Below are 18,965 nucleotides of genomic sequence, written 5' to 3' on the forward strand. Positions count from 1 at the left end.
TATGGTCCGGTTAAGGATGATACGTAACCGCACGGAAATTGCCGAGTCCTATTACGGGTCCACTATATTAGAATTAAATAGATCAACTTGAAATAAAAGGACCTATCTGTTTGACTGATTAAACGGTGGCGTATCATTTATAAGTCTGGTACGAGGAACAAGGACATTAACAATCTTGCATCTTTGGATTAATTTAGGGGAAAAAAACTGTACATAAGTGTTCTTTCTTCTTGTTCATATTGTAAACGTTCTTTATTTTTATAGATATTGTAAAAAAGCAAACAGATCTACACATAAATTCAAGCTATAGGTGAATACAAAATAGACTATGAACTTTGAAATCTTTATTAAGCGTATATATAATGACAGTCCGAAACTTCTGTTTAGTTTCATATTAATACTTTTCGGCTTTCGGTTTTGCTGACACGAAAGGAAATCTAGAGACTTGCATTAGCTATGCTATCGGCCGAAGAATATCGAATATCGAAACGCCATACAAAAATACAACCCAACAGTGTACACAAATTTATATATAAAATGTAGTCAATTTTCCAAAGCAAACACCGAATTATTCCTCGTTTAAATTACAGATTGAAGCTAACACAGACATTTCTTTTATTTTAGTTGCACATTTTCATCTTCTGCAAATTTCTAGATGAATCTTTGGGCAAAATAATAACGTTCTTCTATGTTTGGTTAACATGGTTAAAACGCGATTATATTTTGAAATATCCACTATGCTGGCTATGATAACGTTATCTGTTGACATGACTTTAGAGTGGTCCGCATTTTATTATTGTTCTGTGGTAACGATCGCATATATTCATATTTGCGAACAATCTGTTCTGCACAATTTAAAAAAAAATAAGGATTTGTCGTCTTTATAGAATGTAAAAAATTATTAATATAATTTCATGGTTCTTACTAAAGCTCTTTTGTGTTCAGAATAACACTTATGAACGCTCAAACAAACGAATTTCTGCTTACTGGAATGAAAATCACCCGAATGGCGGCATTGCTATCATTTATATTACTGCTTGGCGAGGTGGCAGGAAAGGACAACGGTGAGAAAAGTTCTTATTTTATGGGTTTTGTATACTGTCCGCCGAAATGTTTTGTTTTGTTATTAACGTGTTTTAAGTTGAATACATGCAAACATCAATGATATACGACGATCTTCAGTTTCTTTTTCCAGTTTTGGACGAACTATTTTAGATTCTTTTTAACATTTATGTAATGCAAAATATAACTATCAAACTCAAATATTGAGATTTTATATTTATCATGTATGTAGACCAACATTTTCGAACGGTTTGAAAGAATCTGTCTCCTGTACGGTAAAGATTGTTTTTGTTTGAAAAGGGATGACTCATCTCATTCATTCAGTAAATTATTTATAAAACTGATAATGCAGACGTTGTTTTAGAATGTTCGAGATATTTAGGAACGGTATTGTCTTTCAATTATTAGGAATGTTTTGAAACTGGTAACAACTGATATAAAGGACACAAAAACATGCTATTTGAAGAAAGTACTAATATGACGCTTTGTGTATGGAATAAAGAGGTTTTGCAATCACTGTCTAGTTTAAAATTTGCAGAGCGCATTTATGTATCTAAATTAGTGTTAAAAATAACACTTTTGAATTTAAAACACATTGAACATTTGTCCGTAAATGTTTGTTTTATCTTTTACAAATGTCGGCCTTTCAGACATAATGTATTATCGATTTTTTAAAGATAAAAAAGATAAACATTTATCTCATAGAGGAAGTCATCCCTTTCCGACACTTTTGTACGGTATTTTTTCATTTGTAATGAACTCCGAAGTTATTGAATTACTAATGTTTCAAATTGAGGTTTATCTTACTTTACATAGATAACAACAATTTATACTTGATAATGCTACTGACAAGTTAATATGACGAAAATTATCAATTAACGAAAATGAGAGGAAATATATATATTAATAATTCGAACTTTCCTACATATTAATATTTTCACCTTAGGAGAACACACAGATATTTTAATACTATGTATATAAACAAAATATTCTTTTTTAAATTGCGTTAACCCCATAGAAGCAACAAAACACTTTAATGCAATATAAAGTAAAAATAAAACAGAAAGCAGCCTTTTAATCAAAAACTTGAAATCGTTTCCTTTCTTAAAGTTTTCTTTATAAGACAAAGCATCTTAGTCTTGTTTAATGACTTTCTCGATTATTGTTCTGTTTTAAATTGTAGGATTACATTTGAAGAATCCACATTATGGGAAAAATAGCAAACATATTTCATAGTTGAATGTACAGATGTACAGAAGTACAGTCATTCACCTTCCTCCCCCCCCCCCCCCCCCCCCCCCCCCCACACACACACACCACCACCACCACCACCACACAATCACACACCGGTTAAGTGGCTTGTTTTAAATATTCTATATCAGTGTTGATGTTTAAGAACACCTGAGCTCATGGTAAGGTTTGAAAATCTTCGTGTGGATATTGGATCTAGATCATGTTCGATAATAAGCCAAATCGAACATTTATGAAAAGATTTATGAAACTTGATTCATCAAAATTGTCATTTTTATTTACGTTGGAATAATTATCCAAAACGTTTAAGTATGGTTAAATCAGACTAAAACGCCACGAGTTATTTATATTAACACTCTAGCACGTCCATTTCACTTGTCCTTATGACGTTTAGACAGAATGTTATAGTCAATTTTTATCATGTTTACAATGAATTTGCTTAGACTAGCCGATATATAGTAATGTGCCCTTTATGTATTAAAAATATTTATCGTGTTTTAAAATTTTCCTGATTTTCAAAGTATTGTTTTTGTGTATGATGTTCCAACACTAAAAACTCCATATCCTCTTAAATGTTGATTATTTTCAAATGCACATGCATATGTGATCTGTGTCAACTTAATTGTATGGTAAAGTTAATTTCAGCGCTCTTAACTGAGCAAATATTTTCTACGAGTATAAACCTTAAACACTTCAAAAAAGAGTCCACTTAATATGGATTCATATCTAAACACATTTGAGATGTGCTTTCGTAAATTAAGCCTCTGTGACATGAAGTGTGCTATCTAGGGCTGTCTTGCTTTGATTCTCCTTCAAGCAAGCTTCCGACTTTTTAAAAGATGACTATTTGCAAATTTCCATCTGTAAAGGAATAACGTAATACAAAAGGACATTACAAAAAAAAAATTGTAACACGAAATTTGAAACGTAAAATGTAAATACGGCTTTATGTCTGCTTTTAACAAATTGCAGATAAGGTTTATCTAAAGGATTTAACCCTTGAGACGAGGACACAAATATTTCTACTGATCAAGTTTCCGTCCGTGACTTTCAAAAAGGCGGACAACAAAATACTGCTGGATCATTGCATCTCTGGTGTTGTGGGAAACTTTTAGTATTACATTATAATTATATTATATAAATGCTATCTAAAGCGTAAATAACGTAGTAAAAATGTTGAGCCGTAATAAGATGAACATGTTTTATATAACCCGCGCAGAAAGTAAACAAGATTTATAAATGATGATTTCTAATTTACCTTACGTTACGTTCTACTTTCAAATTATATCCCGTATTCTAAAGCACAATGTTAAATAATATTTTATGGCATGCGCTTATTTATAGTCGTCACCGATAAGGGGAGTGCTTCAAAAGAATTAGTAATGCTGAGTGGGAGGGTAATGTAAGTTACAGAAGACATTCCAATTCCAGAAGCTTCCCGGGTTCTTTAGCGTGCCAGGTGTAAAACACCCATACACAGGGCTCTTATCTCAATAGCAGTGTTAGTATTTTCAGTCAGAGGTTTTGTTATTTGAACTGGTGAATCATAGTAGGAGTAATAAGTTGTCTCCCTTGAAAAAAGCCCAATAAATGAAATTTTGTTTTCAACCTGATAATAGTTTCCTAACTATTTTCGATGGTTAATTTCAAATGTTTCTTGCAGTTGTGAATATTTCAGCATTTATGACAGTATTTATCATCTTTTCTGCTATAATTTGATGCAAGAATATTTCTAACTGAAGACCTCCTAGCTTTAAGTTTTTTTTAAAAAACATTACCATCACTAGTCTTGTATTAGGCATATAGTGAAAATGTTCATAGATGCAAATAAATGTTTTCCCAAATATGACAACATATTAGCAAATATGTAGGTATTCTCTATTTTATAGACAATATGACAAGGTACAAGATAAAAGCGTCTTGCTTCAATTTTTCATCAAAGTTTAATCAAGAAACTAAAAACCGTTGCATTTCTTAAAACTGTTTTTAACTTTAACAATGTTCATGTGCAGAACTGTATATATCATAAATAGACAATTCAATAAAAAAAAGTAAAAAATATATCAATTTCTTATTAGAATAAAATACTCGTAAAAAGTAAGAAAAGAAGAGAAAGGAATGAAAGCTTTTTATTCCACCTAATACAACTTTCGAGAATAATATGAATCAACATGAAAAAAGCATTATTAGATCAACTGAAAGTTGATTTATTTATACTATTGAATCGTGATATGAGAAAAAAGTGAATAAAAAACAGCCTCTGAAAAAAAGGATTTATTGTATTTGCAGATTTAGTAAACAGTAAAATTTGATTGCGGGGAGAAATTAACAGACAAGCTGCAACATCTGGCCTCTTTCATCTAAGAAAACCAACGTTGACCTAAAAATATATATGTTTAAAATATCACGAGCCCATGAGTATGTAAAGTAAGGCTATTTCGACCAAAGTACCACTGCACATTTCTAATTGTTTTGTTTTGGTTTTATAAGTAATGTGTACAACTATTTTCAAAAGCTCAGATATAACTGCTGATTCATGATACACATATATCAATGCTGATAGGAAACTTCAGAAGCTAGATATAATAATTAAAAGGTTTCCTCTGCCCTTGATTTTTATGGAAATGCCTTGCAGTTTATAGTTATTTGACAAGAGGCCCATGAAGGTCCTGTATCGCTCACCTGGCCTATTTACCTAAAGATCATTAATATTAACATTCTGACCAAGTTTCATTAAGATATGTTCATAAATGTGGCCTCTAGAGTGTTAATTACTTTTTCCTTTAATTTGACCTAGTGACTTGTTTTTGACCCTACATGACCAAGATTCAAACTTGACCTAATGATCATCAAGATTAACAGTCGGACCAAGTTTCATGAAGATACAGTCATAAATGTGCCTTCTAGATTGTTAACAAGCTTTCGGAAAAGGCCATTTATATGTTTTCCATGTCAGTTTGTCGTCTTAAAGAGGGCAGTTTCAAAACAAAAGAAAATACATTTATATAAATGTTTTCATTTTCTTTTACACGAATTCTATAATACCATATGCTACATTTTTATAGCATGATGTTATATGAATACAAAATAACATTATTTTATGAACATAAAGGATTTACATTAAAAACAGCCAGACAATTATCAACCGATTAAAATGCAGACGATAATATGTTGTTTTCTATGAAATAATATGCTAGCTTTATTTCACTGAATATCAAGATCATTACAAAATCTGCGGAGCTAAAATTTGGATTTTGGCTATGACTAGGATTAAGCTGATGTAAGGGAGACCATCAAATCTATCACACTTGATAATTAAGGTAGAGAATATTTGACAGGTACGTTGACAGGATTCTCAGTTCATAGCGGATTTTTTTCTCCTTTTCATATTTACTGATGAAATACAGATGGTATTTGTTTGCAGAATTTATGTATGTATAATGTATAATAAAAATACATTAGACTGCCATGTACAAATGCAAATCGGTGATTGGAAGAAAAAAGTATGTAGAATATGAAATTGAAACGTTGATCATCTTCCTTTAGACTATTGAAAATTTAGACTATTACGAAAAAGAGTAAATAAACTTAAACATTATAATAAACCAGATGAACTACAGTTTATGTCAACTAATGCCATAGATTATCACTACAAATTTATTGAAGCGATATCAGTTTGACTACTCTTGATCATAACTGAAGTATTTCGTTTATCTTTTCAGCTAGGGGTAACCATCCCTACTGATTGGAATTGATGACATAAATTGAAGTAAACGTATTTGCATAAAATACGAAATTAATGTGTGCTGCGCTTAAGCACTTTATTTTGGTATTCGCAACTGCAGGTATAAATCAAGGAGGTACATTATCATTTAAATTGACTGACATGTTTACAAAACTGTGATATCACGTAGAAACGATTATTTGTGACATCTTTGTTCTCTTCAAAAGTAAAATATGCAGAAAAAAAATGCAGGTGTAAACATAATGCTGCTTTTGGATTTATTTTGCCCTTTCTAACACTTTGTAAACATTTTACTTGGAAGTTGGTAAATGTCATTTGTTTTAGTCGCCTCTTAAAACTTTTCTAAAATGATCTTGCATTGGTTTTATCACATCTAATATTGTAGAGACATGGTATGTGTAAATTAAAGTATGAGATGTAAATGAAATGATGAACTATATCCTAAAGACAAATAAATAAAATACAAATTGGTTTGATTATTTTCAGCTATACGCTCGAAAACGGGGAACAAACATTAGAAAGAATAGTGACTTTCATGGGCTTTTGATTCCGTACGCAAGGAAATTACGCTTGCATAACTGCAATCCGGAATATAAAAAGTAAATAAGTGTATTCTGTTGCATTGATATTAGTCTTTTAAAGGGGCGTCCAACAGTTTATGCCGTGGATACTAGTGAGCATAACATCTTTCCAGTTATTGCATTGTACCTTAAGTAGTAATTACTCGACTAAGAAGGTTTTAACCAGCTGTTTAAAACAGAAATTGCTGCTTGAAAACCGAGAGTAACAAAGCAATAAAGAACAAATATTGACCATGTGTTTTATTTCTTTCCAAAGCATATAATGGAGCACATTTGCATGTATGACATGTCTATTTCACCTCTTCAACTTTGGATAAATAACAAATAAAGTTACAAACAAAAAAATCTTGCAGTGACTTCAACAATATGTAGAAAGTTACCTCTTTGTCCATCCATCTAATGTTTAATTTGAAAAATCATGAATATTTTTGTAAAAGGGAGATAATAAGATTTTGATATGTTATGCAAAATTAGAGCCAAGCTGTATAATTATGTTTGTCTTGTTTGTAAGGTAATCTTGATTTCAGCTAATCATACACACAAAATGGAGAATTTATTGTCTGTTTATATAAGAATTAATTTGTAAGATGTTTGTTATTTCTTCTTTTTTTTTGTCATTTACACAGTTTTAGTAGATGCTAAAATATATTATCCTTACATGTTGATGTAGTTCTGTATCATAATTAGTTCAGATATTGTATAACAACTCAGCACAAAAAAATAAACACTGTACAGTATTTATTGAATTGTAATGCTTTGGTGGAAACTGGTATTTTTCTGTTTTAAGAGGGGTGATTTCTTTGAAAATTGTATAATAAATACAAAGAAAAGATTGAGTTTGGTTATCCTGTGTACAGAGAGCCAGTATATTTTCAAAATGACTGAGTCATGCACGGAACAAAATTAAATTGCTCGTAAATTCGACCCGGCCCCGCTTACTCTCCACATACACGCACACACGCACAAACACACACACGTCACAAATCAACAGTAACCTCTCTCAGCCTTGTTAAAAGGGGAAAGAAAACTCAGTACTGGATATTGTATAGTTCGTCAAGTTTCCAGTGTTGCGTGATTCGTTAGAAACATTACAAACAAATGAAGCTATATAGTGAGTGAGCACAAGACAAGATATTTATCTACAAAAAATAATTTTGTAGTCTGTAATATAAGTAGAGAAATTCTCTCAAGCGTTAGAAACGCAATATAAAGTAATGGAAAAAAGAAATAATTTTGATATGTTTCAAATCATTCGCATATAAAAGAAATGTTATCTATTTAGTATATCACTATATAGTACAGTATAACGTTACGTGATATTCTTGTCCAATGCATATTTTTCTTTGTTCAAAAATAAACCAATCAAAGTATGTGTATGTATGCATGTGTGCGTGCGTAAAAGCGTGCATAAACGTATTTATTGTTCTAATTCCCTGTTTTGTTTTGGCGCGCAATGTGTAACAAACCCGTACGCGTGACTCTCACGGGAATATTTTACTTTGATGAGCGGTGGATCAAGAACACGACCTCTTGTTTCATAGGCAGACACTGTTACCACCGAACCAATGCGTGCGCTAAGAAAGCTATCAGACAGACGCGGGTCACATTTCCATCTTTACAATTGCATCCAGCGTTCATCTATGTTATATTCATGTGGATGTTTTGATCGATCAGCAGTTTTTGTCGTTTGAATAACATGGAGATTCGAACAAAAATTGTGGCACTGTTAAAAAAAACACGGAATATATTGTACCAGTACGATGACATATTGGACGGTCACGTGGTACATATGCGAATCGCTGATTGGAATTAAAAATAGCTGGAGAATAAAAATACATTTTAAAGTTGATATTCATATAGAACCGTGCTCATTTCAAGTATTGAAAGGGATTCAAATTGTAATCAATCAATTTCAATATTATAATAAACCAGTTGTCCTACAGTTTAGGTCAACTTATGACACAGTTGTATTTACCGATGTCGGCATGAACATTTCTGATCGTAATTACCATTTCCTCGGGTGAAAATCTCCACTGATTAGAATTCATGACGGAAAACTGAAGTAAACATAACTTGAAATCCCGAAAAAAGGCCGGTTTTGAAAATAAGCAACCATTTCACTACAGAAAAAGGGCTCACAAATAGGTCGCACTCAAAAATAAGCTGTCCACATTTTTGTATCAGAAATACTGTAAAATCATTTATTGTACCCCACGACAACAAAGTTGTAAGGGGGGGGGGGGGGTATACTGGTTTCAGGTTGTCTGTCTGTCCGTCCGTCCGTCCATCTGTCTGTCCGTCCGTCCGTCTGTCCGTAGACACAATCTTGTGCGCATTATCTCTCCTCATCCCCTTGACACAATTTTATGAAACTTCACACAAGTGATCAGTAACAAAAGTAGTTGCGCATGGGACATGTTAGGTTCTTTCAGAAAAACTTTTTGGCAGAGTTACGGGAGTTTGTTTTTTGTTACTATACTATATACATAGACACAATCTTGTGCGCACCATCTCTCCTCATCCCCTTGACACAAGTGATCAGTAGCAACAGTAGTTGTGCATGGGGCATGTTAGGTTCTTTCAACAACAAAAATTGCAGAGTTATGTGACTTTATTTCTTGTTAACATACTATGTACATACAGTCTGCATATGCAATCTTGTGTGCGCATAATCTTCCGAACCTTTGCACACAATTTAATGAATCTTCACACAAGTGATCAGTACCAACCCTAGTTGTGCATGGTGCATGTTACGTTCTTTTAGATAAATATTCTGCATAGTTATGGGACTTTGTTTTTCTGTTACTATACTGTTTACATACAGTCTATATACATACAGTACACATAATTATGCAATCTTGTGTGCGTGAAATTGCGATGTACTGTGTCAGTGCATGCGGGGGGTATATTCACCACCTTTAGTGGTAGCTCTAGTTTTTGTTGGCATGAAATTTCGTGGTTTTGGTCAAAACGGCAATTTCGTAGGGATATGTATTTGTGGATTTCAACTTTTGAACATAAAATAGAGACTTACCCTAAGCCTTCTTTACACAGGGGAAACACTCTGATTATATAGTAAAATTGTTGATTGAGTTTTTCCTAATCATTATTCCTGTCCATGTTATATCAGTGGAAAGGAAAAGTAACCTATCTATGTTATATGCAGTGCATGATAAGACAGTCATGCATTTAACAGTCATGAAATTGATTTCTATGATTTTTTCATATTTCTAGATATTTTTCCAATACTTTGACGCATATATATATATATGGGTAGTAGAGATTATTCTCTTTCCAGGAGTAGCCTATACAACATATTTTAGCTTGTGAAATTCTGTGGGTTTTGACTTTTTCAAAAAAAAAAATCGTCTGTTTGTTGACAAATTTCACTACAGAAAATGTCACATTTTCCCCAGGGCATGAACTTATTTGATCTTCACATAAAAGCGGGTTTTGATATACCTTCCCGCAGAAGTGATTTTAAATTGCTATTGAATTTTGAAACCAAATCTGAATTACGATAGTAAAATTTAGAAAAGTATTTACGTAATTTATAATAACGGTAGCCCTGCTGAAGAAGCTTATTTGTAATAAATAAGTTACGTTCATTGAAATCTTAAATCAAGTAAGTCCAGATAATCCCTAAGGGGAGCTTGATTTATTTTACGCAAGTTTTACCCGCTTTTTATGGGGATGTGGTTTACAAACTTCGTAAGATTTTGGGTCATGGCAATTTTCCATTTGTACTTAGTAAAGTAATTAAACGTTTTATGAAAAGAGGTTATGACCCAACTGTTTTGAGACACACCGCATGTTTGGTGTTCAACCCTTTTACAGTTGGACGCTACGCTTTCCTCTTTGATTGTGTCTGACGGATCAGGTGGATGACTCTATGATTAATAGTTCTTAAATCCCACTAGGACTGAGCTATTTTGATTTCCGTCTTCTGGCCTGTTTCATCGGGCCCTTAAGGGTGTTTTCCTTGTTGCTCTGTCTTCTGCAAAGGCATTGAGTACATACGTATTAGGTTCTTAAGGACTGCATTTTTATATTATATTTACAAGGGCATCTTTGTGTTTTACATAACATACCTTCTGTTGCCTTTACGTATGTTAGGATTTCACCTGACGGGGATTATTTTTATTTACACTGTCTTGTAATTTTGGAACATGGTTGGGGTAAGAGTGAGGTTAGGTGCACCATAAACCGGTTTATACTCCCCAGTGGTGGTTTTGCCACTGACCGTTCCAAGGCGGTGCCCCACTGTTTTCCTATATTTGTTTGTTTTGTCCTTTGGTGTTTCATTTTCTGTGTTGTGTGCGAGGGTTGTTAATGTGTGTCTTTGGAGAGGCTGTGTGTTTTGAACGTGGCTTTCCCTGTTGGATATTCTTCCTTGTTTTTTTTTGAAAATTGGTTTCATATACGCCAGCTGTATACGGGATCGGGATCATACCTATTACGCGTATAAAAAAAGAAACTAATACGAGGTAGGAATTTGAATCAAACAATTTATTCATTAAAAGCTTTTAACAAATCATAAGTGTTCGGATCTTTTAAAATTTTGTTACATTACAGATTTGGAAAGCCAAAAGGTTTGCCAACAATTCACAGCTGACGAAGAACTCAAGAATCTCATTAAATCAAAGCTTAGGACGGCGAAACCATGCGCATGTGTAGAAAAGCAAGTGATGCTTGACTATTCCTTTGAAAAAATAGGACACTGTTATCGGCAATGGATCTTCGAAGACGGTGTTAAACAGATGTGCTGCTATAGGTTTGATCACCTACTTTTTCTGGTTGATTTATGAAATTTAAGTGTTCATCATCAATGTCCTAGGTTACAGATTTGATTGAGGAGTTTTTCTGTTTCTATTTATCTTAACGCTTTTTGAATGTTTATCGTTACAGTTTTACTTCAAATCACAATCAGTAATACATAAACCGCCTCGATAACCTAGTGGTAGAGCGTCCGCACTCGAAGGGAGGTCGTGGGTTCGATCCCCTGCCGCGTCATAACAAAGACGTGAAAAATGGTACCAGTAGCTCCCTTGCTTGACGCTCAGCATTCAAAGGGAAACTAGCTTCTCTTCTATTATACCCTTGTAGCGATGGATTCATCAGGAATGAGGTGTCGAGAGTGATTAACATTAGTTGTATAACTTGCTTCACAATCGACCTAAAGTAAATTATGTATAAACTTATCAGTAATAAATAATTTTGCGGTTTTTCTAAAATAGTTGACTGTTATAGAAAACAAAGGAAAAGGGTCACAAAGTTATTTCACAACTGATATGAATGGGCTCTGTATTATGTCCACTTAAAAACTGTCGTTCTAAAAGGTGTTATTTTTATGTCCATTAGATTTATCAAATATCAAAGCTACACTCACAGTTATGCTATATATGATTTATAAAATTATCTCAAATTGGCAAAACATTATAACTATAGTGATTAATTGTAAATATATAGATTTTATATGTTCCTTTTCAAATTCAGCGCTGATGGCATGTTACAAATAGGGCCCCCACAAGGCGGTTATTTGACGTTTGACTCATTCTGGAAAAATATGTCTGAAATACAAAGAAGCTGTTGCGTCAATGAGACAACGTGTGACATATTTTATGATATCAATCCCTCGGATGACTGCAGTTCTTATCAGTCTCCTACACTGGGTATGTATCATTTCCTTACAGTGTCCAACATAACATCTTGCAATCATGTGTAAATGGCAATCCTCCTTTCCAGTTACTTAAAAACTATACCACAGGTGAAAAATTCTAATATGCTGTAATAATTTTCAACGTATATCAATGCTTTGTTGAAAAATTGATAAAGATGATATTGATACTGAAATATATCAATATCTGCGTGAATAATTTGATAAATACCACAAACATACGGTTTTCCTGCAGCTGTCTATGGGTATTATTAAGGATCTACAGCCAGGCTTACTTTGGCTCTAAAAACTAAGAACTATATCTTAGTTTACGTATATAACATATTTATATTTTACCGACATTACTCATTATCTTTTTAAAACGTTCTTTACAAACAGTGACCTCATTTGGTGACCCACATATTGAAACAGTAGATGGTGCTGAATTTGACTTTAATGGTCATGGCGAATACGTCTTTTTGAAAACGAGGTAGGCTTTCTTGAAAATGTATTAAAAAGACAATTCTATCATCAGTGACAATAAAATCTGACTACCATCGATAGTAAGCAATGATGATATTGCATGGTGTTTAATTAACTTTAAAAACTAAGAATCGTAATAAACCTTAGACTCTTGTTATCTTTTATTGGGACTGTAGTTTGTCTAAAAAACTAATTTGTACGGACATGCATAAATTACTACAACACTACAAAGGAAAATCGGTATCCAGAATAATACTGTCATTGTAATCAATAAGTTTCATTTTGTACAAGTAACCACTTTTTGAAATGTATAAGGAATATCCCTATGTCGGAATACCTAAGAAAATACGGAACGCTTAGTCCATCGCCATTCTAACCTGGTATTTAACGTGTCATATAAGCGTGCGTAGTGGTATGATAACATATATCAGTAGCTGTCACGTAGTTCCTTATTATCTTCTGATATGTATACGAAATCAACATTTTTGTTTCCAGCAAACTAGAAATACAAGTGCGCCTTGAATATACGAACCCTGGGAATGTTGATTCTACATTGTTCACAGCTTTCTCAATATATGTAAGTGTACAATGTACTGGTTCGAGTCATAAATTCGGCCACTTTTTGCGGTTTTTCGTAAATATTTCTTTCTTTATACAACGGATTTGTACAAAATTTCTACCATATGTGCTTTAATACAAGCAACATTGATTGTTATCATTAAGGACCGTTTACAGTATGGTAAACAATAAAACCGTGCTAAAAATAGCGGACACGTTCAGCCTCCACATTTTACCATCTAGAGGTTGTAAATATTCGGCCACTTTTTAAACATAAAGTTAGTCATATTTTCAACATTGTTTTGGAAATAAATCAATGCTACAGCCAAAATCATTCTTTTCTCAACAAAATGCAATCAATTTAAAATAGCATACCTCGTGGGAAATATTTGCCAACGGAGATTTAAAAGGTATCCTTCTTCTCCAAGTAGGAAAGAGAAAGCGTGATAGAATGTTCTAAAAATAGTTTGATGTGTTATCTGAATATGTGTGTTTATTTATAGCCATACGTTGAGTTATTTATAGGTCGAGGCCCGTTATGAGTGGCTAGTTTTACCACATAAAGTTACCTGGACGTTTTTAAGTGTTGTGATTAAGTCATGTCGCGCAGATTTGATTGAAATTATAGTCTAATTATATTCATTTCGAAAATAAGAAAGACAGATCTAATGTATTCAGTAACTTTTTATTTAGGTTCCACACTTCCATTTTATACTATAAAAATAATCAGTCAGTCAGCAGTCAGTCAGTCAGTCAGTCAGTCAATCAGTCAATCAATCAATCAATCAATCAATCACTTTAACTAGTAAACTAGTCAGTCAGTCAGTCAATCAATCAATCAATCAATCAATCAATCAATCAATCACTTTAACTAGTAAACTAGTAAATTAATAATTCAATACTTAAAATAAAAGTAACAACTTTCTTTGCACCTACTTAAAACATCGATCCTCCAAGACACTCCATTTACTCCTCATACAAGCAAGCACTACATGACTTACACAGCCAATCACTTCTCTCATTCAAACTTACTCTGACAAACTCCAACTCCCTTACACTCAAACATCCATCATGGTACCAAGCCTCACATCCATCACAACCATACCACTCAACACCATTTACTTCGTCGTCCTTTCTGCCACGTCCGCCACATACGTTACAAATATACATAGAGGCTCTCAATTCATCGATAACAACTATCTCTCTTCTCAAACTCCTTGCTTCCTTCTGTGCCTTTCTCTCTTCTCTGAGTCTCTTCCTCTCTGCCTTTTCCTCTTCCTCCCTTTTTCTTTTCTCGGCCCTTTTTGTCTGTTCCTCTGCTCTCTTCAAACGTCTCTCCTCTGCATCTTTTGCCTTCGCCTCTCGTCTCTTCTCTGCCTCTAACTTCCTCGTTGCAATAGCTGCTCTCCTTTCTTCTTCCTTCTTCTCCTTTTCCTAAAAAGAACTTGTTTTTAAATAATACGTTCATAAAAGCAAACATTTTGTTGATTACGAAACTACAAGAGCAAAAATAATAGGAAAAAACCTCATTACTATATATGTTTCTATTCAATACTTCTTTCAGAAATCATGTTACAGATGTATCGTAGTTTACCTATCTTAAAAATCATATAGCGCAACTGTTGTATTCATATCAAAACAATCTGTATATGTGTGAAGGTCGGATAAGGAGAGGATTAAGAGACATAATATCTATGTTTTATGTGTACGTCTATGTAATGTAATAATATTGTGTTTAGTCTTTGCCTGCAATGAACTAAGGATTTCTTGTGTACTAAGTACACGGCCCTTTTCAACTCTCTTAGATGACTGTTTCTTCTCTGTCAGCGGGGCGGTTGGTGGTGGCAGGAGAACTCTGGCCAACGGCTCTGTCACAATTCCCATGGTGACCAGTGGATTCGTCACAAAATGGCCGCAGGTAGGGCAGGTCGTAGAGATTGTAGATTCACCTGTAAAAAAAATCATCATATGCACAAACTAACTTTACGAAAAAAAACATAATGTATTCATTACAACCGCATACTGGGGAAAAAGATCAAACAAACCTCCAACTGCAACAGGCCCAAATGCTGGTCGAAGCAGCTGTGACGTATCAATAGCAGCTCTGCTTAATGGACATAGGCCGGTCACTTCAAATGACTTCCGAATAGAGGCAGGGGTGGCCTGTTCCATGGCGTGTCTGAGTACAGCAGGAAAGTGTATCTTGGACAACCTCGTTCCTCGACGGGCGAATGGCATGTTGCTGCAGATCGTGTCCACTCGTGACTTCAGAGGACCAAACACCTGCAATAGTTTTACCTTATAGAATTTTAACACAAAAGGATTTCATTAGCTGGAGCAAGTTTATGTATGAGGCATCACGGATAGAATTTTCTAGAACATGTAATACAAGTACACGACGCATAAAATTTGTCGGCGTCGGAAAAATACATCGAACTGCGTAAAATTACCCATGGTCTATAGTAGTTATTGTAGTTTTTTAGTTTCAGTTGATAAATTTAGACATTTTCTGAACATTTTACCTTAACATCTAGAGGCTGCAGGATATGCGTCGTGTTGCCTGGCAGACCAACTAGCACTATATCATTGTCAATGGCGTCTTTCACTGTATTGACGGACACATGACTGTTGTGGTTATCCATTATCAGCACAACTGGCCTCTCCTTTCCACAATGAGGAATAAAAAGTTTAGTAAACCACTGATGGAATAGATCTGCGTTAAGGTAGCCCGTTTCTGTAGCCGCAAACTGCCATGTGTCTGGTACACCCTCTATAGATTTGTGAGGTAAGGAGCCCTGTGTAGAAAATTATTAAATGAATATTTTAAGTAAAACATCCTGAAAATAATGTTATTAAAAAGGTAATATTTATTTTTTTGGGTTTAACGTCGCACCGGCACAGGATTAGGTCATATGGCGACCAGCTTTGATGGTGGAGAAAGACCCTAGGTGCCCTTCCGTGCATTATTTCATCATGAGCTGGCACCTGGGTAGAACCACCGACCTTCCGTAAGCCAACTGGATAGCTTCCTCACATGAAGAATTCAACGCCCCGAGTGAGTCTCGAACCCACATCGATGAGAGGTAAGTGATTTGAAGTCAGCAACCTTAACCACTCGGCCACGGAGGCCCCTTAAAAAGGTAAAGTTCATGGGGATCACCGAATAATGAGTTCACTTGTACAAGTATAACATACTGGTAAACAACGAGTGTTGGCAAGAACCTGCCGGATGCGCAAACACAGACATGTGCTGTGATGTGGCTTCCGGGAGTATTCTGACCCCTGCACAGATGACCACCCTTAGGACCGATCACCTTCTTGGCTGATTTCTCTTTCCCGGTCCAGCCAGTTTCGTCACAGTTGAATATCTGAAACAATAGTAGTATGCAACGATGTACTTGTCAAATAGCAGTGCAATAGGTTAAAGACTTCTTATTGCAGACTATTCATCATATCTGATTTTTAAATAATGAACAAAATGAGTCCTGTATATTGGAAACAAAAGATTCAAAGTACCCTTTCAGGCTTGTCCAGGAGATCATACTGCGTCATTACTTCTCTGAAGAATTCAAAAAACTCATCAACTACTGCAGGTGTTGACATAGACGCCCTGGCCTTGCTTATGTTCTCAGCAAGTCTGTCTTAGAGACCGTGTCTCTCTAGAAACTGCCGAATCCATCTGTCAGTTGGGCCTCTCTCAGTATTTATTCTCGATTTGCCACCTTTAAATAAATGTCGGGTAAAGGTATTATATTCATATCTAATTTAACTTTCCAAAACTTGAAAAAAAAACGTGCAATGCATTTAAAAAAAAGAAAGAAAATAAAGCCTATCAAAAAAGGTCCGAACGCCTTTTAGAAACTTGAGCGCCGTTATACAAAAGAAAGTTTTACTCATAAATTTAAATGTCTATGTCTATGTTAAAAATAATAAGAATACAGAGATTATGTGCATCTCAAAGATAGAGTAAAAGAACTATTTTACAGGTCGGGTTAAAAAGTAAAAGCAGGAAGTTGCATTAGAACTGATAGAAGGGTGGTAGCTGCTCAACAAATACTTCTAAGTTGGGACTAGCTTGCAAAGACACGGGGAGACTGTTCCACAGACGTAGGCTTCTGGGAAAAAAGGAGTTTGCATGATAATGTGTCTTTAATACCTGACAACAGTATGATATCTACGACCTTTTGCCGCAGAACTTCCCTGGTTGCTGGGAGCCCTTGACTGGCCATATATCGAAGGTACTCAGCCAGTGACGTCTCCTCATCCGCACTCAAATCTCGTTTTCGACCTGGCTGACGACAAACTGGCCCTTCCTTTTGCGTCACTGAAAATCGTACATGGTCTTGTAGTGTTGACCGAGGCACCCTAAACTCTACAGCTGCTTTTCTGGCAGACATGAGCTTTCTTTGTACTGCCGCCGCAGCCATCTGCAGTGATTCAGTGTCATATGTTCGGTAATGGTAAGGCATTCTGAATAAAAATATAGAGCCTAACAATGGAAGGGCAGCAACTAGATATATTCACATATTGCTTATACAACAGATTTACCTCCCCTAAATTGAAAAAAATGACAGCGTGACGATAGCTGAAATGGCAACCAAATTGGAAAGGAAAATGAGATTTCGCGTTTAAAATTACACGGACTTAATTCAATAACAAGTTTAATGAGTGAAAACTGTTAATATTTATCTCTAATCAATATCGTCTGCAAATAGTTTATAGAGTTTAGATTTGAATTAACCCTTGCCGGGCCTCAGTATAATCGAGCGCGTGCGATGACGTCACGCGACCCGCGAGACAAAATATTTGCTGTTTAAAGTAAACAACTTTAGGTAAGGACAACTATTTTTCTACTCACCTCAACTTGATGATTTTGCAGACTTTGTTGCTATCGCAAGCGCTGGTGATGAAACAGATTCGTTCTCAAGCATCTAGCTCCAAAAAAAGCTTTTAAGTGGGTGGCCGAATATTTATGACCTGGCCGAATTTACGACTCGAACCAGTATTGGAAATCTGAAATAATGTACAGTATATAAATTGAGTTATGTATAAACAGTAAAACATGGTTTGTAACTGAACAAGTTTAAGTAATAATTTGTTGCTAATCTCTTATCACCATGACATTGATTCTTTGTCTCTATACTACAACTAGGCGAATTTTAGATTTTATGTATGCTACCTGCATTTACATTTTCGGAAAGATCGTTTAAGTCTCTAACCAGATAAAACAATATTATATGACTACAAAAACGAAATAATTTTCTCGTTGTATCGTCATGTTTTGAACAAGACCTAGGAATAACAATTTTGAAAATTGTTGCTTTTTTTAAACAGGGAATATTTCATAATATGCAGACAAGGGAATATCTCGTGTATCTCATGTTAAGCCTTGTTCAAAAATGAAAGACTTGTTTCCATATAGAACAAAATATACAAACTTTTGAAGAAAAAATCCTAAAAGCGTTTTACGACACCTTAAAGCAAACACAATGCAGTCTCCCTTGTGGAATATATAACGACAAAACATAACTTTCAGTAATTAATCTATTGTGTATGTTATATAATAAAAAAAAAAGTTTAAGGCAAGAAAGTATGTATGATTATTGCGATATGTTTAGAATAGAACCAC

The 18,965-nt window shown here is 34.5% G+C and overlaps 3 protein-coding genes across 4 annotated transcripts in view; 1 reads left to right on the top strand and 2 right to left on the bottom strand.

Moving 5' to 3' along the window:
- Positions 1–893: 893 nt before the first annotated feature.
- LOC128551268 (mucin-like protein) overlaps positions 894–18,965 on the top strand; it is a 96,334-nt gene continuing 78,262 nt past the window's right edge. Inside the window, exons 1-5 of the mRNA XM_053532023.1 lie at positions 894–1,064; positions 11,215–11,413; positions 12,136–12,311; positions 12,695–12,785; positions 13,274–13,355. Coding sequence (XP_053387998.1) covers positions 956–1,064; positions 11,215–11,413; positions 12,136–12,311; positions 12,695–12,785; positions 13,274–13,355 — 657 coding nt within the window. The 5' untranslated portion in view covers positions 894–955. The remainder of the gene's footprint in view (positions 1,065–11,214; positions 11,414–12,135; positions 12,312–12,694; positions 12,786–13,273; positions 13,356–18,965) is intronic.
- Positions 13,383–16,459, bottom strand: LOC128551168 (uncharacterized). The gene is made up of 4 exons (XM_053531683.1): positions 15,859–16,459; positions 15,382–15,619; positions 15,083–15,285; positions 13,383–14,770 (listed from the first exon to the last, which is right to left on the bottom strand). The coding sequence occupies exons 1-4, from the start codon at positions 15,976–15,978 to the stop codon at positions 14,303–14,305; spliced, it is 1,029 nt and encodes a 342-aa protein (XP_053387658.1). The 5' UTR covers positions 15,979–16,459; the 3' UTR covers positions 13,383–14,302.
- LOC123546935 (uncharacterized) lies at positions 16,535–18,334 on the bottom strand. 2 transcript variants are annotated; one of them, XR_008368665.1, is made up of 4 exons: positions 18,195–18,334; positions 17,493–17,806; positions 16,853–17,058; positions 16,535–16,704 (listed from the first exon to the last, which is right to left on the bottom strand). XR_008368665.1 is itself a non-coding variant. In XM_053531684.1 (3 exons), the coding sequence occupies exons 1-2, from the start codon at positions 17,803–17,805 to the stop codon at positions 16,979–16,981; spliced, it is 393 nt and encodes a 130-aa protein (XP_053387659.1). In that variant the 5' UTR covers positions 17,806–18,334; the 3' UTR covers positions 16,535–16,704; positions 16,853–16,978. The 2 variants fall into 2 exon arrangements, 1 of the variants encoding a protein (XP_053387659.1); XM_053531684.1 differs by having other exon boundaries at positions 17,493–18,334.

This window comes from Mercenaria mercenaria, chromosome 19 (assembly GCF_021730395.1).
Source record: "Mercenaria mercenaria strain notata chromosome 19, MADL_Memer_1, whole genome shotgun sequence".
Taxonomy (NCBI): domain Eukaryota; kingdom Metazoa; phylum Mollusca; class Bivalvia; order Venerida; family Veneridae; genus Mercenaria; species Mercenaria mercenaria.